The 26,332-nt window shown below is 38.5% G+C and overlaps 1 protein-coding gene across 1 annotated transcript in view; it reads left to right on the plus strand.

Moving 5' to 3' along the window:
* LOC107707847 (transmembrane protein 132C-like) overlaps positions 1–25,162 on the plus strand; it is a 188,015-nt gene extending 162,853 nt beyond the window's left edge. The window contains exons 5-9 of the mRNA XM_016511947.1: positions 12,752–12,957; positions 16,707–16,980; positions 18,308–18,349; positions 18,639–18,830; positions 22,406–25,162. Coding sequence (XP_016367433.1) covers positions 12,752–12,957; positions 16,707–16,980; positions 18,308–18,349; positions 18,639–18,830; positions 22,406–23,602 — 1,911 coding nt within the window. The 3' untranslated portion in view covers positions 23,603–25,162. The remainder of the gene's footprint in view (positions 1–12,751; positions 12,958–16,706; positions 16,981–18,307; positions 18,350–18,638; positions 18,831–22,405) is intronic.
* Positions 25,163–26,332: the final 1,170 nt, after the last annotated feature.

Raw genomic sequence — 26,332 nt, forward strand, 5'->3', positions numbered from 1 at the left:
TCTGCTCGGCTCCATCCTGGGCTCCTCTTCCACCAGCTCAGTCTCCGTCAGTCGTCCCCCTGGTGTTGTCGTCCCCTTCTCCACCATGGCTCCTCCCGCCGTCGACTCCACCGTGGGCCACTATCCTGGCTGGCCTCTGGATCTCCACCTGGCTCCTCTTGCTCTGGGCTCCTCCCTGGCTCCTCCCTCCATCTACTCCGCCCTGGCCTCATGGTCTATACCCCTTTCCCATTGCCTGCCCCTCGCCCACCTCCTGAACCCCCACCCTCCCTCCTCTGTTGGACTGTTTGTCGGAGCGAGGACGCGCCTTTCCGGGAGGGGGGGAACTGCCACAGTTATGGACGGCTTCGCCTTGTCACTCCGTCCCTCTGGCTCTGTCAGGCTCCTCCTTCCCTCCGGCTCCGCCTCCATCCTCAGTCGCTCCGGCTCCGCCGCGGTCTTCCGGATCCTCTGTGTCGCCCTGGCTCTCCGTCTGCTCGGCTCCATCCTGGGCTCCTCTTCCACCAGCTCAGTCTCCGTCAGTCGTCCCCCTGGTGTTGTCGTCCCCTTCTCCACCATGGCTCCTCCCGCCGTCGACTCCACCGTGGGCCACTATCCTGGCTGGCCTCTGGATCTCCACCTGGCTCCTCTTGCTCTGGGCTCCTCCCTGGCTCCTCCCTCCATCTACTCCGCCCTGGCCTCATGGTCTATACCCCTTTCCCATTGCCTGCCCCTCGCCCACCTCCTGAACCCCCACCCTCCCTCCTCTGTTGGACTGTTTGTCGGAGCGAGGACGCGCCTTTCCGGGAGGGGGCGAACTGTCACAGTTATGGACTTTTGTTTGTGTTCCTGTTCTCCTGCCTTAGTCTTCCTTTGACCTAGTTTTCCTGAGTTGCCCTGATTAGTTAATTTGGTTCCACCTGTGTTTATTAATTATCTCCTAGTACAGGGATAGGCAACGTCAGTCCTGGAGTGCCGATGTCCTGCAGAGTTTAGTTCCAACCCTGAAAAAACCTTGCCTGCCTGTAGCCCTAGTAATTCTGACGACCTTGATTAGCTTGTTCAGGTGTGTTTGATTAGAGTTGTAACTAAACTCTGCAGGTCATCGGCACTCCAGGACCGACCTACTTCTACCTAGTACTACTGTCCTAGTACTTAAGTCCTGTGTTCTCCCCTGGTCCTTTGTCTGCTATTGTTTGTGTCTACGTGTTGTGCTACCCAAACTTGCTCCTGGATTCTTCCTGTTTCTAGTGTGGATGTATTATTAAAAGACTGTGATTTGGATTTCTCCTTCGTCGTGTGCTTTAATTAGCACATTCTGTGACATCCACGTTATACGTAAACTTTATTTGTGTGACAGCATTCTGCGATTCCATCGCATTTTCTGCCGAAATCATAGGACCCTAAAACTATTTTGCAGATTGTGGACACAATATAAAAGTAGAAATAAAAAAATAAAAGTGAATTATGGCAGGAAATACAGCTCATGTGTTCCTTTTCAATGGCAAACGAATGAATGAATTCAGGGTTGAAGTAAAGGATAATGTCGCCCTTTATAAAAGATGTCACCTTGCATGGCCACCCTGCAGGTTGAGGTGTGAATGTGATCTTATCTTTATCGTCGCACGCTGTGGTTAATCAGTTCCACATTTGTGTGGGTTGAAGGGCTCTCGTAATGATGGCTCATCAAATAAATAAAGGAGTCAGCTAAAGAGATCCCATAGGCTTTAGCGCTCAAATCCCACTGTTTAACCAGCGTCTGTGAGAGCGAGGCCACGGCCTTAATTGGTTCCTGTGAAGACTCCCTCAGTAATGTCTGCGGTAATTGAATTTGACAAAGAACAAGAAGGACAGAGGCATGGAGGAAGGGGTGAGAGTATGTGTATGTATACACACTCAGACACATGAGGACACACAAAACAAAGAGGATTATAAATCAATCTTTCACATACTCACCCCTTTTTTCTCTGCCTTTCATTTTTTTTTTCTTCTATCTGTTGTAACGTGTTCATTTATTGTGGAAAATGATTGGATTTTACTGTATCTGTGCTAGTGGAGACATTGCAGGTGTCCTCTATGTAAGAGAGAGTGCGGTGCGGAGAGGTGTACAGTGCTAATCCGTTTAATAACTCATTCACTTTACAGTGACAGGCAGGCAGATATCCGGCGAGCCTGTAATCGTGTAAAACTCTGATCAGGTTAGGAGCATCAGGCCGCTCCTATTGTCAGTTTCAGCTGAGCTGCACAGAAGCAAAATATGTTTGTCAAGAGAGAAGGAAAGAGGGCTGCAGTGTGTGTGTGTGTGTTCGTTTTTAATTATTTCTCATCAGAAATCGTTACTTAGGTATGATCAATCTTTCATTAAGATCACAGAGTCATTTTTCTAAATCGTGGACATGGATCCAGTGATGATGGTTCATTTTTATTACTGGAAACCCTCCAGATCTTAATATGAGGGATCTTTATGAGGGCTAATTTTTTCTGCATTTTGATATTTTTTAAGTTTCTTTTTTCCCCCCACAAATCTGACTTAAGGCAAGGCAAGGCAAGTTTATTTATGTAGCACATTTCATACACAATGGTAATTCAAAGTGCTTTACATAAAAGGAAGTAAAATAATCATTAAAAAAATAATCACAACAATAAAACAAGGAATTTAAAAACTTTTAAAATGATTTTAAAAATTGATTTAAAATGAATTTAAAACAGTTAAAAATAGAAAATGATATTATATAAAATACCGTGCAATCAGTTCGGACGTCGCACAGTGCTCATTTAAAAAAATGCACAGCTAAACAGATGAGTTTTGAGTCTGGATTTAAATGTGAATAATGTTTTAGCACATCTGATCTCTTCTGAAAGCTGGTTCCAGCTGCGGGCGGCAAAATAGCTAAAAGCAGACTCCCCTTGGTTTGTGTGAACCCTTGGTATTTCTAACTGACTCGATCCTAATGATCTGAGTGGTCTGTTAGGTTTATATTCAGTGAACATATCTGCTATGTATTTAGGTCCAAAGCAGACTCCCCTTGTTTTGTGTGAACCCTTGGTATTTCTAACTGACTCGATCCTAATGATCTGAGTGGTCTGTTAGTTTTATATTCATATTTGCAGTTATTCAATTTGCTGTTTTGAGCAAATATATAAATAAATGCTTACTATGTGTAATGTGACTATGGAGACAAACAAGGCACACAGCAGACAGGGTCAGAACACATGCAGGAAACATGCAACACTATGCAACAAAATAAAATGTTTGAAAGTCAACTTTTGTCTTGGCTACAAAACAGCTATTGAATATTTCCACCATCCAAGGTAAAAGATACAGTTCGTTGAACAATTGTTGACCTGCATGGGCTTTTATCCACCTTATTTTTCATAACAGAAGTAAGCTATTTTCTGTGAATGTGCGAGGACTTACAAACAAATTGAAACTAATGCAGTTTGCCTTTGCACAGTTTTTGGAAGCAACTTACACTGGAAGCCCTGCACATTCAACTTAAAAATAGCCTGTTATTTTAGTATCACTGAGGTACTATTATAGTTTTTATTACTATTTTACATTAGATTTGTGTTTATCATTTTATATTTTAATTGTATTTAAAATGTTAGTAATTGTGTTATGTTTTTGTCATTTAAAATCTAATTCTAAATCTAATGTAATAAAATATTATTTGAAAAATTAAACTCGCACAACTATATGGTTACTGTACTCTTTTGACAGTTCTTTTGCAATTGCAATTTTTTTCTTTCAAATTTAAGTATCTTTTTTGTTATTGGTTTTGAATACTAAGCCTAAGTGATTTTGACATGGTTAGAAAAGAGTGGGATGTTATAGTGCATAATCAGAAAAATTTCAATAATGTGGACATAAACTGCTTATGACCCCCATAAACATCACAGCCGCTAATCAATCACCTAGACGCCCTTTTAAAACTATATAGATAAAGCTTCTTTCTGAGCTCGTGATGTACAGTGGATATGGCTAAACTCCCATAATGCTGCCGTCTCTGCCCAGTGGACCCGTAACTCACAACTAATGGACCCTGTGAGACCCTCCCAGGGGCTTTTTCCAGCTCTGGTAATAGCCTTTGACCTAACCTTCCTCCTTCTGTGAGCCCATGTGAGAGAGTAGGGAGGAATCTGTTAACCTTCCTCCCCAAACCCTCCTCTTCCCAACGGGAGCTATTAAACGCCTTTTTTAAAGCATTCTCAGGCTCACGTAATGGCCAATGGAATTTTAACACACGACAGAGTATCAGTTGGAAACTTTGCCCCCACAATCCGTGATAAAACGGCTAAGCGTGCATGCGCGCCGCTTGTGTTCTTGTGTGTTTATGTGTATTATCTCTCAAGCAGAATGCTGACAGATACTGTGAGTTATCTGACTTGCAACACTCTGACAGACATATGGAAACTTTCTGTTATGTTAAAAGGTATTTTCTTCTGAATTATTCCACAATACGCTGTTTTCTTCACCATAAAGACCTTAGAACAAAGCTTCCATCTCTTTGTGTGTGTGTGTGTACAGATAAACTACTCAAACAGACGCTGTGGAAAATGAAACTGACATAGCTGCTGGTGCTGTGCTGTGATGGCAGTATTTTCTAATCAGATACGTTACAAGAGATTCACTTCACATGATATGATAGCAAACTGTGTTAAGAAACCAAATACACACGCTCACACAGATGGAAGCAACGCTTTAAGGTGTTTATGAAAAACAATGGCAGATTGTAGCTGAAATGCTGGGGTATCAGAGAATACAAGTCCGCAAGTTGAAGTTCAGTGTTTACTGATTACTATTAAATATGTTTTTATTTTTCGCCCTTTCATTGCAGCGAACCTGTCCGAGTTGGTTTTGAGGTCTTTTTGGCTTCACCATACTGCTCTATTTTGTAAGGAAACTATTTGTGGGAATATGTGTATCTTTTGACTTGTCTCAAAGAAGGGCTTTGTTTTTAGTTCATCTCCCAAAGAGGATATGTTGATGAAGGTTTAGACCACTAATAATAATATTAGACATATTGGGGACACCCATGACTTATATACCTATGCAAATATTATGTAAATATGCCGCATATCAATTTCAGAAGTTTGAAAAAGACCTGGCTTCCCATTCTAGGACAAACTGACTCGCAGAAATCAACCCGCCTGCCCCAAGTGTTTCAGGGAGTCACAGAAGACTTGAGGCAAGGCAAGTGTATTTATATAGCACATTTCGTACACAATGGTAATTCAAAGTGCTTTACATGAAAGAAAGTAAAATAATCATAAAAAATAGTCACAAAAATAAAACAAGGAATTTAAAAACTTTGAAAATGATTAAAAAATGTATTTAAAATGAATTTAAAACAGTTAAAAATAGAAAATGATTATACATATAGTTGCTGAATATGGTGTTATCAAAATTGCTCTTTTTCAGAAGGGGCTTAACAACTGCAGTTTTCAGGGAGTTTGGAAAAGTCCCAGAAAGAAGTGAGGCGTTCACCACTTCTAAGAGATCAGCTTCTAAACAGTTAAGCACCCTTTTGAAAAAAGATGTGGGAAGTGTGTCAAGATAGCAGGTTGACGATTTTTGCGCTATTTCTTCCAAAATTTTGCTATCAATTGCTTCAAAAATAGACATAGTATCTTCTTTTTGAAATTGTGGTCGAATCTGTCTGACTTCTGCATAACTTGAGGATGTGCTAATCACCTTCCTGATATTAATGATCTTCTCAGAAAAGAAGGAAGCAAACTCATTGCATTTGCTGTCAGAGAGCATTTCACTGGGAATCTGACTTGGGGGGTTTGTCAGTCTCTCAACAGTAGCAAAAAGAGTGCGTGTTGATTTTCTCCAAGCTGATTTTTGTCTGCCAGGCTTCTTGCTGACTTAAGACTTTTGACATTTTGTCATTATTTACTCTCACCCTCATGTTGTTTCATACATTTATGCTTTTTTTAATGTTTTCTGGTGGCAGGTTTGAATGTTCACACGCATGAATGAAATTATATGGTGGAGAGGAAGATTTTTATCAAAATAACTTTCAGTACATTTTCAGCATTATCCTCACAAAGTTCCTTTTTTTGCAGTTGAGCTTTTTACTAAATGTTCCTTTGAGAAGAAACAGATGCTTACCATGCAACAGAATATAGAAGACTTGGGCTAGTTGTCACGCTATTTTAGATCAGTGAATATTTAATAGTGTATATTTTCCCCATAAAAAACACATTAAAGTCTTTGCTACAAAAAAAAAAAAAGTTTAAATTTACTGTTTTCGTTGAACACACATTGACACATATGGGGTAAGTTGTCACAATGGAATGTGAATTTGAATAGCAAAACAATTATGTAACAATCAATTTATAAAACAGCGTACATTTTTTTATTTATTTATTTGTTTGTTTGTTTTATGGATACATCAAAATAAAATGGAAAAAATCTAAAAATGTAAAAGATAACGCACATTATGTATATACAGTATATTATGATTTGATATTGTAAAGAAGTATTGTAATACATTTGCTCACAAAGTTGTCATGTGGTTTCAGAATATGGTACACATGGCAAACTGTAGTTTATTTTTATTGTGTCTTTTGCTCATTTTTAGAGCTTGACAGACCCACTTTCTGTTCACCTTTGTTGCAAGTGAAAAAATGAGTGCAGATCTGATGACCCCATGAACTGAAGAGTTTGTGACTCACTAATGACTGCTGATTGCATGCTCTGGTAAAAATAATTTTCATGGTGAATAAGCATGTAAGTGTATTTGGAATAAGTTGAAACTACATCAACAAGAATCTTGCATGCAGATGGAAAAGTCTCTGATTGATTAAAGATGTAAGACGTAAGGTTAGCATCACACTTTTGAACTCTGCGTCGCCTTTCTCTCACTCTACCTATTAATCTTCCTTCGTCTCTGTGTTCCTCTGTTATGCTGTGATCATTTGCAGAGCTTTTAAGTCCCACGTCATGAATGCAAGGCGACGCAACGATGAGCGCTATGATCAATCACAAAAAATCCAATTATGCTAAGCTAACTTCTTTGAGAGTGAACATAAGGAGAGAGAGAAAGGTTTATACTATGTGGGTCTAATATCAGAAATCTTACTTTGAAGATGTGCATTTTGAGAAATCACCTAAAGGGGAAGATTGACAGATGACGTTTTAAACTCATCATGTACGTTTAACAGGGCCAGATTCCCACACGAGGCACTATGGGAGTCTCTAACCGCAGGCAGTGTCACATTTAGAACCTGGAATCTGAATTTATCGCCTTCTGCAGTGGAAATGCTCTAAATTCAAATTCAATTACAGTGTAAACTCTTTGGAAGGAAGGCAAGCTTGGATGAGCGGGTAACTGTAACTTTATATCAGTGTTCATGTGAGTGCAAACTACAAACTAGTTCAGAGACCAAGCGGTTCTCAGCATTAATCTAGTTTGTGGCCGTGGGTTTGGTTTATTGGTAAGGACGTTTCAAAATCAGTCAGACTATACCGATGTACAGGCACGCAGATGTTAAAAATTCTGCAATGTTTATGGATTAAAAGTTTTTCTTGACATATTTTTTTTAGTTGTTTTTTTTTTTTTAAAGAAGCCTCTTATTTCAGCAAGGCATTTATTTGATCAAAATAGAATACAATTGTGAGGAATATTGTGAAATACTGCTACAATTTTCTATTTTAATATATTTACAAATGTAATGTATTTCTTTGATTGCAAAGCTTAATTTTCGGCATCATTACTCCTGATTCTAATGTGCTGATTTGATTCTTACGATACATTTCTTATTATTATAAATGTTAAAAACATTGCTGCTTAATATTTTAATATTAATATTTTTGTGGATCTGTGATACATTTTGATTTTTTTTTTTTTTACAATTCTTTGATAGAAAGTTCAAAAGAATTGCATTTATTTGAAACTGAAATCTTTTGTAACAATCTAAATGTCTTTAAAATGTCTATACTTTTACTTTTGATCAGTGTTATGCATCCTTTGTAAATAAAAGCATTATTTAAAAAAACATATTACTGACCTTAATTTTTTTATCATTTACAGTATATACATAAGCTAGGCTATATGATAAATGATAAAAATGATTTGTTATATTTTGTGCATTGATAAAATATTCCACATAATAATCTCGATATTCGCATTATTAAATACATTAATATGTGCTTAAATGCAACTTGCAAGTTAACATCTTTAGAATTCCATGGTTGAATTAATTGAATTTATAAAAGGAAATAAAAATACTTTAATTTTCACGTGGAAATGACACGTGCTTGTAATACATTCCATTCAGATCATGTTGTTTGAAATTGTCCAGTATCTTAACTTTGTTCCCAATCTAAATCTACGCTCATGATGTAGTAGCAGGTTCATCAGAGAGAGCATAAGGAAGTTTAGATGCACGTGTGCATTCTCCAGCATCATGCTGTAAAAGCAGTAAAAGTGAAGATGATCCCTGTGTGGGATCATCTATCTGTTTTAAAAACCTCTCTTTGAACCAGACCATTCCTCTGCAAGCAGTGAACCAGAGATGCTCTTGCCTGTCTAGGAAATTGATTCCACCCCTTCCAGCTGATGCCCACCATCTTTGTCTTCCCCTTTCTTTCTGTTCTTTCTCTTCCTCTCTCCCTCTCTTGCCTCCTCTTTGCCCCCTACCAATCTCCGTCTCTCTCTTCTCCTCCTCACCGCGGCAGAGAAGAAAGTGCCAATTCTTCCGAGTAATTTGCGAGCTGGGCGGATGATGGGATTGGTGGATTGCGGCACCTGGCGCTGTTTTGCATTGTCAGCCAAATAATCTGTGATTTATCACTCCAGAGATGAGCAGAGAGTGGAGGAAGACACAGAACAGAAAGAGTGGAATGAATTAAAGTGGAGAAAAGAACAAAAAACTGACAGGAAAAGCAACATTCTGCTGGTAGAAAAGTGAAACTGAGAGGAGCAGCCGAGATCAACACAATGAGCAAAGTCATAAATACACATATATGAAGAACAGTTATAAAAAAAAGATGCTCTAATTATTATTTTAAAGTTTAATTCTTAAAAAAAAAACAGTTTCAATGCTATTGTTTCCTTTAATAGTGGCATTTTTGCAAAATAAGTGTTTCCATAATTCTTCCATTTTTGCTGTAACCTGATGAGGTTCATGTAAAATTTGCTTGGTCAGTGTTGTAGTGGGTTTTGGTTCTTTTGCTGTTGTAGGCTGTTGAAATCACTGAAATCAGGTGACGAAGTGATATGGACATGTAATGTGGTCAAGACCTGCCTGGAACTACTTTAGCCGTGCTTTCCCTGAAAATAATTGCACACCTTAGAATGTTCGTCAGCCAATCAGATTTGAGCTTCAATAACCCTGTAGTGTAAAAATATATCTTTTTTGTGTGTGTGTGTGTGTGTGTGTGTGTATGTAGGAGTTTTGTTGGTGCTCAAAGTCGTCCATGTGTATGTTATTCTCATTCAAAAGGGGTTTCTCTCTAAATTCTCTCCAAATATCAGGACCTAAAGGTCCAAATGGGGGCAAACACAATTCATTTTATAGAGGTATTAGAAAACCTCCAGTTGTTTTTGGGTTGTTCGCCCTTTCTTGTTGAGACATAATTTTCTCTTTATAGTGCTCCTCTCCGCAAAGAAACACTGGCCTTCATCTCTCTCTCTCTCTCATTGCCCAGTCTCCTCTCCCCCTCTCTTTAAAATAGAGACAGAGATTAAATCGATTTTTCAGTGTCATCAAATCCATGGCTCAGCTCTTTGGCTTTGACGAAGGGAAGTGTTTATACAGGTCCGTTCCGAAGTCGTGAAATAATACGACATCAGCTGCAGGACGGGAGGAAAACTGAGAAACCAGGTATAGAAGAATGAGCAAAAGACCAGTGTCAAAGAATACCTGTTAATATTTTGCTAATATACGTTACTAAAATTACTAGTAAATATACTAAAATTAAAGCTTAAAGTCTTCAAATCTTTGTTAATTGTTAAAATGTTGAGCATACAAAATTTTACCACCAGTGATAAATCTACTGCAATACTGTTATTGGTTTTCTTTCTTGCATTTATTTGAATATTGAATGGTAATTGTCCATCTATTGAAGCATCTGTAGTTCCATTTTACAGTGTTGCGATATACAGTATATTGATTCAACCTAACAGAAAACATGATTCATAGAGTGTCATAACTGAGGCCATTTCAATTTTTTCGATTATCTTTCTGCCTCGCTACTACTATGTATTTCTGTTTGCAATGCAAAAATAGTCAAATATGCTGCTTATTTGGATAAACTTTGGTTGTTTATACAATTATCAGCCTCAGAGGAGAAGTGTGATGCTGTGTCTCGGCTTCCAGAATGTTTTTATCATGTCATGTTTTTGATGTTCTGATATGGCCACATGCCACTTTAGCTGCCATTTCCTGTGCCATTAGCCTTGCGGTCCTCAGACCTGACACAGTCATTTCTGCTGCAGTGGCTGGCGGCTCTTAGAACAACACTGGAGATGATCAGAAAGATGGCTGGATTGAAAAAGGTGCAAATTGCAAGAACAGAGATGGAAGCAAAGGTAGAGAAATTGAGCGTAGCATCCTTGCACGGAATTCTGGGTAATTGCTCTCGAGAGTCATACACGTACACACAAAAACTTGAGCACTTCTGGAGGGTGCCTTTTATCAACTATCATTGTGTGGTGGAACATTACATCCTATATAAAAGACATGCACAGCACAGGGTCTGTTATACATCCTCTCAGGGCTTGTGTGTGTGTAAGAGAGACAGTGCATTTACTTTGATGGAATGACATTTTATCTCATATTTTTCTCTAATTGTCTGTTGAATGAATCATGGTTCATTTTAGTTGGGCTTGCTTTTAAAAGGTTCTTTGTTTAACTGTCTGTTTAGAATGGCAATTCAATCCATCTTTTTCTCTCTCTCTCTTGCTCTCCCAGATCAAGTATTCCCAGACCTCTTGACATTTTTTTTTCTCCAAAATAATTTGCCTCATAATTTGGTTTAGTGTAAAAGTGTACATTCGAGTACTACACATATGGTGTAGGATTAGGAATACGTTTTCAGTTGTCGATACCAATAGCAAGGAAATTTCCAGTGACGTGACATGTGGCGAAGTATGGTAACCCATTCTCGAAATTGTGCTCTGCATTTAATTGAGCAGTTGGGGGTATTGAAGGTGGAAGAGAGCGCTGTACATTCACTCCCCCACCTTCAATTCCGGCCTGTACTGAGACTCAAACCCACGACCTTTGGGTTACAAGTCTGACTATCTAACCATTAGGCTGCGCTTTTCACAATTCTCAATACCAGTACAACTAAAACAAATATGCTATAGAGCACGACTATAGTCTTCCATTCCATTCATTTTTTCATAGAGAATTGATTTGTAACATGCGATCTATGATAAATGGTTTTAAGACACACTCCGTTTTTAAATAATCTTGTGTAATTGTCAATTTGTAATTGATTATGTCATTCACAGTGCTTCATGGAACAAGAGATTCATTCCCTTATAAAACAAAGAACAGACTTTTACATCCTTGACTTTATATCAGATTTTCAACTACGTTTTTGATTAAAATCAAACTCTATAATATTATGATTCAACGCAAAGCTGATTACTTAGTTCATGGCTTACAACTCTTTATTGAAAAGTTCTTTGAAAGGCCTTTTTTTTTTATATGTAAATATAGAATGAAGTTACACTGTAGCAATGCCATGCAGCCTCCAGGTATTTCTCAATGAAGAAATCATTGCTTCATGTTGTTAACGGTAAATGGTTATCAATTATGTACATACAGATCAAAGCAATAAAGCAATAGTTTTCCATGTATAAATGTATGAAACAAGCAATGCAAAATAAAGCTGCTTAAATGAATTTCAAAAAGAAGAAAAGCATGGCTTGACTGTAAATATTCAAACTACTCACTAAATAGGGTTGTTATGTGGTATTACAGAACTGCAAAAGACTGGTATTTTTTTCTATATTGTAAAAGTGCTTCTGTATTGTACTTGGAACTGGTATTGTTACATGTCTCGTCTGCTCTGAATATCTGTCTTCACCACTCTTATTTCTTCTCCGGCTCTTGTTCTCTCTTGCTTTCATTGTTAGGTGATTAATATTACCAGGAAGTACACTATGGAACATGTTTATGAAATAAAAGCACCTGACAAAGCACAAATGCTTGAGCGATTTGAGCACTGCATGATCTGTGGACACACACATGCGATCATTTCAAATTTCGGTCTGCCCCCACCGTGACCCTGAACTGTAATAGTGAGATGTGACTGCTTCACGCTGCTTGAGCTTTTGTGCGTGTGTGTGTGTGTGCGTGTGTGTGTGCGTGTGTGCATGTGTGCGTGTGTGTGTGTGTGTGTGTGTGTGTGTGTGTGTGTGATTTACCGGTAGGAAAATGATGGTGCTGTGTTCACCATGACAACGTCACACAGACACAGCTCATCAAAGTGTCATAAACGTCCAGCGGATACAGACCACCATTAATCACGCAAAATATAGAGAAAAGATGGGGGGAAATAAAGTCCAGATAATAAAAAAGAAGAAGAGGCAAAAGACAGGGAGACTAACAAGGGAAACACTCAGTTCTCGGTTTTACTTGTTTTCACATAATTATGTGTAAAAAGTGCTCTCTCTTCAGATGAGTGTAATTGTGGCTAGTGCAAGGGGAAGAATCATAGCAAATGCCACAGCCATTACAAAACCCACAAAACAATCACAACTTTTTGATCCACCTCCACTTCACCTTTCTGTTTCTTGCACTGCAGGTGTCTCTTGGTTGTGATGAGGTGTTGGTGAACGGGAAAGAGAAGAATGGGCATATCTCTCTTCAAGTGAACTTTACCTACCTCTATTTGACCAGCCAATTAGAGCTCACCGTTTGGGTGCCACGGTTACCGCTCCAGATTGACGTCTCTGATGCCGAACTCAGCCAAGTCAAAGGATGGAGGGTACCCATCATCACCAACAAGAGGTGTGTGTGTGTGTGTGTGTGTGTGTGTGAGAGAGATGGCAAAAAACGTGCGTGTGTGTGAGCTGGCATATGAGGAGAAGGGCACAATGTTTGTTCAGCCACAGAGATCTATAACCATCCCTTTCATTTTCATGGTATACACTGTGTAAGTGGTGTGTGTGCGTGTTTGGATATATGTCTGTTTTTTCAGAGCTTAATTCTGCTTGTTGGCCTTCAGTCTGTCTGCTGGGCCCATTTTTCAATTTGGCCAATTTCTGTCTCTCTGCTTGTAACAACAAAACCACTGTTACCACCAGGAACCACACTCGCGCACACACACACACACACACACACACACTCACTCTCTCTCTCTCTCTCTCTCTTACACCCCACGCAACGCTTCCCCCTAGGTGAACAGGAAATTTGAAGTAAACACAGTTTCAGAGAGAGAAATAAAATGGGGGAGAAAAGACAAGGCAAGGAAATCAAAACAAAAACAAACAGAAAAGCAGACAACAAAATAAATAAAATAAAATAAAAAAGCAAAGGGAAAAAGAAAAGAACAAATTGGATAATTGCTGGAGATCAGACACTTTTCCTCGATTCTAATCAGATAGCTAGCTGCACTGAAATATAATAGCTTAGCTTTGCCAAAGATGTTTATAATTGCTTTCTTCTTGGCCCTCAGTGCAACATTTGGAGAAATAAGTCATGTGCTAAAAACGTGCTTTCTGTCAGCATTTGCTCAGTCTCATTTGGTTCCAAACCTGTATGACTTTCTCCTGTGGAGATGTTCACAGTGCTCTTTTCCACACAGTGAAAGCCACTGAAGTGAATGCTCCAAAGAAGATTTCATAAAAATAGCGTGATTTAAAATGAGTGAAAATGAGATGTGAGAACAACAGCAGATTTTCATTAAATAATGATTTAAATTCCATGGCGTCTAGCGTACAGGCCATTTGGACTACTATTCTGGTACTTTTATGTTGTTTTTCTCCACATTTTTGGAGCTCGACAACTACTGTCCCAGTTCACTTTTATGGAACAGTTTTTTTCTGAGTTTCATGTTAGAAAGAAAGCCTTACGAGTTTGGAACAACATGAGGGTGAGTAAATGATGACAGAATTGTCATTTTTGACTGAACTGTCCCTTTAAGGAAACCATAAAGCACAAGATGGTATTGTTATTTTGACTTTGTATTTCATTATTCTTAGAATCATTATTATCATTTATTTCATTATTTTTCTTAGAATCTCATTACTAGTATCTCATTATTTCAACTTAGAAAACAACCTCAAATCAACCCATTTGTGTTGTATTATTGAATATTGTGATAATGCATAATGGCATTTCAGTATTTTTTTATAATCGTTCTGCCCTTGTGCTTAATGTCACCAGCCAAAATAATGTCACCACTTCATCGTCATACAACCAGGGGCGCCGCTAAGGGGGGGAAGTTAGGACGATTCTAAGGGCCCACGCACTTTTGGGGCCCCCAGAGATCTGTTTTATTAGTAGTAACAGTAGTAGTAGTAGTAATGTAATAGAAATTATAAATGTATCTACCAAAGAGTTACAAATAAAACAAAATTACGGCTTATTTCTGCATTTCCAAAAGTTTAACAAAAAAAATATTTTAAGGCCCTATGAAATACGTTTTATTCTATTTATTTATTTTACCAAATTCTGTTTTCCATTAGTTTTCTGGATTCCATTTTAATGATTTAATTCAATTATAATAATCAAAGACATCTCTAATTAATTTATTTTATTAAAAAAAAACGAATTTATTATTACTATCATTCATTACATACAGCAGGGCTATTCAATTGGCAGCCCACGGGCCCAATCCGGCCCGCCAATCATCTTCATCCGGCCCGAGGGAAGAAGACACGCAGGTCGCACATACGCCTTGAATTGTTTTTGCACTAATTAGTTTGTCCACAAGGTGGCATCACTGGCCTGGGCCGTTGTTTTACAGCCGAAAAAGAAAAGCAAGAGACGCAACAACAACAACCTACTGAAGACCGCAACATCAATAGATGGCAGCGTTGACAAGCGCTTGTGTGAGGGGGTTATGAGATATCCACAACTCTAGTTTCAATGAGTATAAAGGCAGTGTTATCCGTCATAACTTTTGGCGAGAAATAGCGCAGACACTGGATGAAGATGATTATCAAATGGAGTACAGTTTGAAAGGCTGCGCGTTCTGCTGTATGCATGCACTGAGCCGCTTCAGACAGCGCGCTAGTAGCTCTTCAACGGACAAAAACACGCAATTATGCCAAAAATATCAAATACAATTTATAGTTTATGTGAAGATTGTTTTAAGTTCACTTAAATTAAAAGTTATATTTTTCAGAGTCTACTAAATGTTAAAAAATATACTGTAATGTTGAATGGCTATAATTAATGCCTAAAATTGAGATGAAATGCAATTAATCGAGACATCAGTAGCAGTATTGGTATAAAAAAAACTGGCCTTTGTTAATAATAGGTTACTTCGTAAAGAGATGCCAATAAACATATTTAAAATATCGGTTGTTTCTACATTAATTTGGAGGTTCAATGTGAAATTATGACAATACTGTATATTAATATGCAATTAATCATGATTAATTACAGAAAAATGTGATTAATTAGTTCATTTTTTTAATCGAATGACAGACAGCACTAATGTTTTTTATAGATGTTGGTGTTGGTAATATTAGTTGATGTTATTGCTGAATATGCATTCAAATTAAATTTCTAATTTTATAGGCTCCCCAGAAAGAGATCGGGACGGCCCCCCTCCCCCTTGGCCCCCTTCAAATTTTCAATTCAATAATCCGGCCCTCAAATGAAACTAATTGAATAGCCCTGCTCTAGGGAATTGGGTGCTTCTAATTTTATACCAATTGTTTGAACAGGACCATTTTCTATTCTAACAAAACAATGCCTCTGTGTATAAGGCAAGGTTAAAAAAAAAAAGAAAAAAGATTGATTCAGTCAGTGTGGAAGAACTTGACTGGTCTGCATAAAGCCAAGTCCTAATCCCAGCTGAACACCTCTGGTGTGACTTTAAAGGCAGACCTTGAGCCAAAAACTCATCACCAAACCAATGACTTGTACATATGCGTACAATAATTTTAGACACTTCCAAAACTGGAAATACAATTTTTAAATCCATGAATTATGTTTCCATCTTTGTTGCCACAGTTTTGGAAGTGCCTTTTTCTGTTCTAAAGAAGGGGGTGTCCCAATACTTTTGTCCATATGTTTGTTCAAGTCATTGGTGTTTGGTGATGAATTTTTGACTCAAGGCCTGCATTTAAAGTCACACCAGAGGTGTTCAGCTGAGATTCGGACTTGGCTTTATGCAGAAAAGTTCTTCCACACTGACTGAATCAAAAAAAATGTTTAACCTTGCCTTATACACAGAGGCATTGTTGTGTTAGAATAGAAGAGGGTCCTGTTGAAACTGTTGCTATAAAATTAGAAGCACACAATTCCCTAGAATATCATTATATGCTTAAACATTAAAGGGGTCCTATTATGCCTTTTCACTTTTTCAACTTTAGTTAGTCTGTAATGTTGCTGTTTGAGCATAAAAAATATCTGCAAAGTTACAAAGCTCAAAGTCCAATTCAAAGGAGATTTTTTATTTAACAGAAATAGGGGGCCCAACCTCATATTCTTTCATAGGGCCCGAAATTGCTAGCAGCGCCCCTGCATACAACAGCTACTAAACATGTAGATTTCTTATCTTATCCGTGTTCTGTGTTGCCCAGGCCAACACGGGACAGTGAGGATGATGAGGAGGATGAGAGGAAGGGCAGAGGCTGTGCCTTGCAGTATCAGTACGCTCTGGTACGTGTTCTCACACACTTCGTTGCCGAGCCAGTTGGTCCTGGTGGGGAGCTTGTGCACATGCTGGGTTCCGATTGGTCAGCTGACATCACAGAGATGGTCCTGGACTTCCTGAAAGTGGAAGATACAAGCATTGCCCGACTAATTGACGGAAGGGTGCTGGTGGGAAGAGACCCGGGCATCACCAATATACAGGTAAATATTTATCTATCTATCTATCTTGAGCTGGGTAGTATGTAATCTGGATTATGTAATCAGATTCCAAAAATTAAGTACTTGTAATTAGAGTATATTACATTTTTAAAAAGCTCATAATCAGATTACAGTTACATTTTCAGGGATTACATGATTACATATTTACACGTCAGGAAATCATTAATAATTTATTGATTCTCCTTAATTCTTTTTTCTATTTAAAATTTTCCTTTCTAAAAATCCTACCGTGTGTCATACCATTTAGCTTTGACTATATTCACAAATGTCATGTAAATAAATTTGCAATTAGACCATGTATGGAGCAAATAATTGCTAAAACACTGGTGATGTATGGCTGTGAAACACCTTTAATAATTGTTGATTCTGGAAGTCTGGACAAAAATATGTAAAACCTGAAAGTCTTTAAGCATGTAATGTCATTTGCTATTTTCATGTTTATTAATGTTTCTTCATGTAAAGTATATCAATGTGGTAAATTTATGGTAAGTTTAAAGTAATCTAAAAGTAATCTAAAAAGTAGTCATAATACATTACTAAAAATGAGTAACCTAGATTACGTTATTAACTACAGTTCTATCTATCTATCTTTCTATCTATCTATCTATCTATCTATCTATCTATCTACAATATCTAGCTAGCTAGTTTTGCTTTTATACATCTTGTAGACACATTTTTCCAAAGCATCTTACATTGCTTTCAAGATGTACATTTTATCAGTACAGTACAATATATGCATTCCTTGGGAATCATATTCATTCCTAATTTATTCATAGCCAGTTTCTTTGACTGCATCTGTTTGGTGAGCAGCTCAGTTTTAAATGAAGTCGGCACACAGATAAAGACCGGTGACAAATAAAGAAAGAACCTGAGCGATAGTAACACCTCCCTTGTCAAACACGCCGGAAATATTCACCCCTCATTGCGAAGATGTTATTGCATCTGAGTGATAACAAGCTTGTTTGTCTACAGGTGTTAAAATCTCAGCGGTGTTGAATGCTCATCCCAGAGTCAAGTGTTCTGTTGGAAACCCGTCGACTAAGAGGCCCTTGTGTGTTTATGTTCATTTCCTCCGCGTGTTTGGTTTTTCATGTCTGTCTGTCTCCATTTGCACTTGATCATTTTTCACATGTTGGTCCAAATTTGTGCTGGTTATATAAGACCTCGCATGTGGTTTTGAGTGTTTTTATTCTGTGTGGAATTCTCTCCAGTCCTTTTTTCATGTTGTTTCTCTCCCTGTCGTTTAGGCTTCCGCCACCCCTTTGATTTCCTGCCATTTTAGTTTTTTTCCTTCTTTTCCTCCCCTCAGCTCGGGAATCCTCACGGTGTCACTCAACAGTTTGTGTCCACGGTAACAGAATATGGTGCTCGACGATGACATGTTGATTCTGAGAGCTCTTTGTACACCTGTCATACTGCCTGTCTGTTATAATAAAGCAATTGCAAGGCGTCAGTTTGTATCTCCTCGCCTTTTATAAGGATGGGAGATATTATATAATGGAAACAGGGACAGGAAACGGTTTTCAAATATTTATAGAAATTGTTTAAAATGAGTAAATTTCATTGATAGATAGATAGATAGATAGCATGACACATGCATTTATCTGAACAATGTGATGATTGGCTTTCGTATTTCCCAGGTGATATCCCCTTTTTCTGACTCTATTCTGGCTGAGAAGACCATCACAGTGGTGGATGATAAAGTGACCATCAGTGATCTGGGAGTTCAGCTGGTGGGCTCTTTGAGTCTCTCACTGCAGGCCAGTTCCACCAACAACAGAGCCTTCTACATCACAACCACTGCTCAGGACCTGTTGCACACACCTAAACAGGTGAGAGCCATGAGAAATGGCCAACAGAATACTTCAGTTACTACTATATATCATGGAAAAAATCATATAGGCTGTAACATTCTAAAACTAGATGTTGAGGATGCTGTAGACATTGGGGCTACTGTAAATTGGCTGGAACTGTTCTGGAACTAGAGGTTTAGGCTGTAGTGAATTGTCTTGATCATTTCAGAAATAACTGTGAATTGACAGCATAACTCTAAAACATTCAGGCTGACACCAGAACCCTGCGCACTTTCAAGTTATAAATGGCCGCACCCAATCATTTGTTGAAAAAAAATAAAAAAATAAGGTGAATAGAACCAAAAATTTAGACTACCCTGAATTTGTCAAAACATTATAGAACTTTGATGTTACTGCCCTAGTGAAAAATAAATATACTAAAATGTATTTGAAATACATTTATTTCATGCTAAGTATATTACAAATACATTTACACATTTACGTACTAAATAAAAATACCCTGCAATTGTACTTTGAGTATACTATACTGGTATACTTAAAGTCTGCTAAATTGGAGCAACAAATTTTGTGCTTAATGCACTTTAATTGTGTGGAAGAAGTGCTGAAGTCTAATTAAAAATATACTGAAGTTTATTTGATTGTGCTAAAGTGGAACTATTGCAAGTATACTTTAGGTACACTTTAAAGGCCGATATTATTCAGAGATCATACAATCCTCATCAATAGTGACATTAACACATTTTAGGCTTAATATTAAGAAATGTGCATTAAGCAATAGTACTTCCAATAAAGTTTAATTAAACATTGTATATCAGTAAGTCTTGAGCGATATGTCAGTAAATATGTTAATAGATTTGAACTATACTTAATATGAAATAAATGTATTTTAAATATATGACCTTTTTACTAGGGTGTGAATTAGCTTCAGTGTTCGAGCACAAGAACTTGACTTTACTGAGACTTACTGGAACACTGCAGGACTAGAATATGCGGCTGGGAGTACAAACTAGAATTGCAGCCATGTCAATGACAATTGCCTAAAGTTTTTAGGCATCTAGTTGAGGCCGGTGTGTTAATTTAAAAGAGCACTGCAGTTTGAAAGCATTGGCTGCAAGGAAACCTACTGATGAACAAAAGCGTCCACATGCAAGAGCTTCACATCAGAAATAGGCACTAATATTGTGGCACTTTAGAATACATTTTCATTCGCATTACCTGGTTGAGAGGCTTTTTTCAGAGTCTGTGGCTAAAGAGAGAGTGTGAGATGTTAGAGACGAAATGTAAAGACTAAAATACTCGAAAAAGGAACAATCTTTCACATACTTTCCTGACCATGCAACATTTTAAACCAGGCATTGTAAAGCACACCTATCAACCGTCCACAGTCTGCCCTGCCAACAGTACAGATACCACTGCAGAAATAATCCAGTATGCAAACACATTCTGCAAAATGTTCTGGCCTGTGTTTGCTCTATTAACCAATGGCCCCTCACTAGAGGCACCGGCGTTCATTTTGGCAGGCGTGATTATAACTGAGAAGTGAGTAGCTCTAATATTCTCCTTTCCCCTACAGTGCTGTTTGGAATCATCTGATTAAAGTATCTAAAATAGCGGCTCTGCTAAAAATCGGAATGCTTTCCCTGGCTTCTGCCAGCGTTTTCCCACGCACAGGGCCCAAGGTTAAACTATGAGTGAATGAGAGTGGGTGGGAAAACACTGCAAGAGTCTCATTTGGAGTTGTTGGCAATTACGGATATTAAGAAAAACGCTTTTTGTCTCAATTGAAGAAGCTGCCAAAATCAAGGTGGCCACATATCTGGAGGCTGTTCTTGTACACTATTTTTGACACTAGCGTAGTTGATCTGCAGTTTGCGTTTTCACTCTCTTGAGCATTTGTGATTAACTCCATACATTCTACATCCTATATAATTATAATCCATATCCTATAATTACCTCTCTTTCCTAGCATAGTATTTAGTATTTCTTAAATTATATACGACTACATGTTTATATAAGCTAAAATTAATTTGCACAGTCTGCAAGTGCTGCTACAGATATTTTTGTGAGCTTCTTGAAAACTTGACACTTTAGTCTTAAAGGGACAGTTCACTCAAACATGAAAATGATGTCAACATTTCCCTTTTTTAAATGTCATTCCAAACTGTAAAACTTTCTTCTGGAAATTTTGAAAAATATACATGCTTTTCTTTCCCATACATTGAAAGCATACCAGGTTTGAGTGTTCTGCAAGCACGCTTTACAGGTTTAGAACAACATGGGTGAGCAAACCATGACAGAATTGTATTTTTGAGTGAACTCTCCCTTTAAAGCAACTATTTTCAGCCCCAGTAATACTTTTGAATTGTGCTTCCCTGTAGTTAATGATGACTGAAATGGAAGAATTCCTTGTTTTAGCAGTAAAAGTTATATGAATTTGAGGCTGTACTGTACTAAAAAAGCACCAGGACTTCTAGTTGGGCATTTACTCTCTCCTTGCAGTCACGTGAAAAGAAAGTTTATTGTTTTCAGCATGCCAACTTATTTGCCTCTTCCTTTATTTTTGAAGTATATAATGACTGAGTCTTTTTAAAGTAAATCTTAACTTTAAGGGGGGGAGGTTCTGTTTTTTTTTTCCGTTAAAATTTTTCTGGACTCCTTTTTAATGGTTAAATAAAATTTTATTAATCAAAAAACATGCCTAATTAATTAAAATCATGAAACTTAAAAAAATTTACATCAATTTATCAAAAGTTTAACAAAAATTACATGTTTAGGGCCCTATGAAATGTTTTATTTTTTCCAACCTTATGTTTTATTGTTACCAAATTCTGTGTTTTAACATGTCTAATTATTTGAAAGCATAAAAACATGTTTCATTTATTCTTACAATAGCCTAATGATTGTTCATGTATTTATGTTCTCATTAGTGAGAACAACTCAAGGGGGCCGGGGGTGACTTTGGGGGGGGAGGCGGGGGTCCAAATTAACCCAACTAATTTGGGTTTGTTGTTAAAAGGGAGACCAAAAAGAAGAATTTGGTCACCATTTGCTCAGCCTTATGTCGTTCCAAAATTATAACACAAAAGGAGAAATATGTAAAAAAATTGTACTAGCCATTCTTTCCTGAGCGAATCATTTTTGAGTCATATCTATTAAATGCTTTGGTTTTAGTTAAAAAAAAACAGTCTGAATGATTTCTTTACAAATCAGATTTGGTTCTCAAATTAAGCTCACTGACTCACAGACTGACTGTGCGGAGGTTAACAGGAGGGAACTGGTCAAGCTTTTCTATGTAATTACAATGAATGGAAACTGAGGCTTCAAAAAGGATGCAAAAGTCATCATTAAAGCAGCTCATATGACTCATGCACTTTATATACGTTTGCTGGTCACTGATTATCTTCTCACCCCCTGTTAACCTGTGACTGGATCATTGAGCCAAGAACCAGATTTTTAAACAAGTCATTCAAAGTGAGTGGTTTTATGAACTGGATCAACTGAATCAATAAAAACGTGACTCAAAAGAATGATTAATTAAATGAAAAGCGAGCGGTCACGCATCTATTCTTAACCATCTCTCTGTTATATTACAGGAAGCCATTATCAGTGCATGGATTCAGTACAGCGATGGCTCTGTGACTCCTCTTGACATCTATGACCCTAAAGATTTCACTGTAACCATCACCTCACTGGATGAGAGCGTGGTCTCCACCTATCAGGATCAGTCCCAGCGCTGGCCTGTGGTAGTGGCAGAAGGCGAGGGGCAGGGAGCGCTACTACGCGTGGAGATGATGATCTCAGAAACCTGTCAGAAATCCAAGAGAAAGAGCATTTTGGCGATGGGGATCGGAAGCGTACAGGTGAAGTTTGGACAGAACGACCTGGAGCAGAGGAGTGGAACTCAGGAGGAGAACAGTTTGGACAACAGCACAAACGAACAGAAACATAAGCTTCTAGAAGCGGATAAAACAAGTGGAGGAGATAGCTGGAAATACACAAACACAGCAGTGGAACGTGAAGAGTCGGTCCTAAAGAAGGTCAGCACAACCGCAAAGACTCCGCTAACCAGTCGTTCCGGCGGCAGCAAGCAGGGTGGGGGGCAAAACAACAACCCTGTGGACTATACCAGTTTCCCAGCGCAGGTGGACCTACCTGGTGGGGCGGACAGCGACTTGACTCAGGCTCCGAGAGGTCTGTCAGACCTGGAAATTGGCATGTACGCCCTGCTTGGAGTCTTCTGCCTTGCTATTCTCGTCTTCCTCATCAACTGTGTCAGCTTTGCCTTCCGCTACCGCCACAAAGAGCTTCCTGTACTGGAGCAGGGCAGCATGAACCATGCCCACGACTGGGTGTGGCTAGGTAACGAAGCGGACCTGATGGATCATCACGGCGACCACGGGCCACTGGCACACAATGATGAGTGCACTACCGCGATAGATCGCAACGAAGGATGCGAGGAGAGCAAGTACCTCCTCAATGGGAGTGGTGTTCAGAAAAGTGGGTCATCACACGGACGTGGCATCCCCCATGTGCACTCTGATCCACGGTCCTGTTTGGGAAACGACCCCAGTGGAAAAGTCGAGCCCCTTAACAACTCTCCCAGCACTGCCAAGCGCAAAAGGGTCAAGTTTACTTCCTTTGCCACCGTACTACCAGACGAAGGCGGGCCGTACACCAACTCCATCCTTATCGGGAATGAAGACGACATCAAGTGGGTCTGTCAGGACATGGACCTGGGACAGTCAGCCGAGCTCAGGAGCTACATGGAGAGACTGCAAGACAATCTGTAGGAGCCGGGAAGAGAACGAAAGAAAGGGAAAGCGAGAGGACGGACACACAAAAACTCACCAGAAATGCCTTTGCACTGTGGGGGGAATGCAGGGAGACGGGGAGGGAGGAATTATTAAAGAATCGAAAGTGGATGCAAGCAGGGAGCAGGAAGGAATAAAATCCTTTGGGAGTCTCGAGTTAAGTAGGAAATTCACAAAAAGGGGAAACGGGTGAAGAGAGACTGGCACGTTCGTACTGGCTCCGCCGAGCGGTCCAGGTGGCGCAGAGTGAGCAGCTGCCAATTGGCTAGCACAGGGACAGAACGCCAGTTACCGACATCCCGAATAAACAAGCCCAAACAAGAAAGGAAATAAACTTGACAGCTGTACAGAAAATCACAGTCCGTGGAAGTCGATAAACGGGCGTTGTTGTTGCTAATGTAACTTAGTGTTTTGATTTATTTCGATTCAAATCATTGGGATGTATACAACAGGTCATATTTTTTGAGATAATCCCAGGTTTTTTTTTTTTTTTTAGATTCGTATGTAACTAGACCAAAACAGGCCCTCAAAGCACCCGGCCTGCCCCAGATCCAGGTGTGTGTTTGTTTTTTACCGCTCATTTTGTACTGTCTGTCCCTCCTGTATGAAGTCCAAGAGAGCTGAGGTGCAAGGACGTGTGGGATTCCCCCTGGCTGGAGTCTGTACCAGCTGTATCTGCACACACACACTGTTTAAGAAGTCGAAAGACACCAAAACACAACAGTCCTCCCTCTCCATCTCTCCTCTGGGAGAAAAACACAAGACATCGATGATGAAAATCAACATGAGAATAAAAAGTCTCCTCATGCACTGTTCATTTGATCAAGTGAATGTGGGGGAAAAAAAGGACTGAGGACTTCTTTTGAGTCCCATCGGGGGTTGTTCATTTGCACAATAAGAATAATACAGAAAGTGCATAGAACGGCCCTCAGCTGATCTGAGACCGGCCGGTCTGACTGTCCTTACAGCAACTGACAGATGCGATGATGAACATGGGACGGACCGTGTAGAAATACAAGCCCACAAAATTGAGTTGTGTTTGTTATAAAACCATATGATTGCTGTGATAGAAAAATATACAAGAGTAGATATGGTCTATTAATCTCCAGTACGGTAAATGTATGAATGTTTCTCTTTTTATTGAGGCGAAATGTACATCGTTTGCCCCATTTTTACATGGCTGGAGCACCTGCCCATGGTTTTTACATGTCCTATAGGTTTTAAAGCAACTTTCTATTTCTGCCCTTGTTTATATTACTGAAGAGTTGTGGGGAAGGACAGATGTGGAAACCTTCTCTTTGAAAGCTCAGGTGAAAATACGCTCACAGATGAACAGTGGTAGAATTCAAATGTATGTTGTAAGAATGCAATATTTATTTGTAAGTGTAATATGAGATAGGATGTAAATAAAATGATTCAAAATTTCTTGTGGACACTGCAAGAAGGCTGTTGCCTACATTTTCCCAATCGACACACAGAGTCATGAGGCCGTTTGAGTGTATCATATTTTATGTTCAAATCTGATTTCCCCCGAAGGAATAAAAAAGATAGGCTTTAATATGTTAAGACATGTCATGGGTTCTGTCAGAACATCAGATTCCCCATTTACACAGGGTTCGGTCTTTTCCTTTGATATATTATTTCTGTTTGTTTCAAAGGTGTTTGATTTAGTTAACTCTGCTTTTTTAAATATTAATTTTTGCCATTTTGGTTAAAGCTACATTAGAAGTAGGGTAGAGCAGATTTAATTGTAATTGGAAAGTATTTATATAAATGTATAAGGGAAAATGTCTTTTTTAACCATTTTCCAATTACATTTTTACCTTTTTAAAATATTTTTTTAAAGTACAATTATTCCATGTAGCATCTCAGTTGCTAAAAAATATGTATTCATTTTTAATTTATAAAAAAATAATTAAATTAATATTTATAATATTAATATTTAATTTATTAAAAACCAATTCATTATTTAGTTTTTATATTAAGTTTTGTCAGCTATTTTGTTATCAGTTATATGAAATGCGAGAACAGACTTTTAACTTTAATATTTTACCTTTTAACTTTATGCGTGTCTGTTAATAAAACTGTACATTGTTATTATTATTATTGTGAATATATTATTACATTTAAACCTGCTCTCTCCTATTGAAATTGTTATGATTTGTCATAAGCAACGTATGAATGCATTAATTTGACTGAAATGCTTAAAGATACACTGAAACTGAAATGTTTAAAGATTTTGACAGTTGTTTTAATGGACAACGGCAGTTTGCAACAAAAACACAACTTCATTCCAGTAGCCACAAGTAAAGGGAGGCGATTTTGAACTCTTTTCTTTTATAAACACATACCTCCTTTAGTCTGAGGTGGAGTGACAGGATGTCTTGTTTTCCAGCTGTCCTTATGGGATTGGTTTGACTTTTACTGTATGAAGTTTCATTTCGTTCTGGCCTTGACTCTCGGTACAACAGAACGACTGTTTTCTTATTAAGTTTCTTGGTTTAAGCACTATCCAGTTTATTGTCCGTTGTGACTGTAAATTATGGAGAAACCATGTAATAGAATGTGAGAGAGAGATGTTGAGCTCATGTGTTTGCCAAGGCCATCGCTGACACCTCTTCAACCAGAATAATATACTGGATTGTAACAATAATGCTCTTCGTTCACCATCCACATGAGGCCTTAGATGCCGTGTCACAATGGCTGATG

This window comes from Sinocyclocheilus rhinocerous, unplaced genomic scaffold (genome assembly GCF_001515625.1).
Source record: "Sinocyclocheilus rhinocerous isolate Xijiao unplaced genomic scaffold, SAMN03320098_v1.1 scaffold1256, whole genome shotgun sequence".
In the NCBI taxonomy this organism is placed as follows: Eukaryota; Metazoa; Chordata; class Actinopteri; order Cypriniformes; family Cyprinidae; genus Sinocyclocheilus; species Sinocyclocheilus rhinocerous.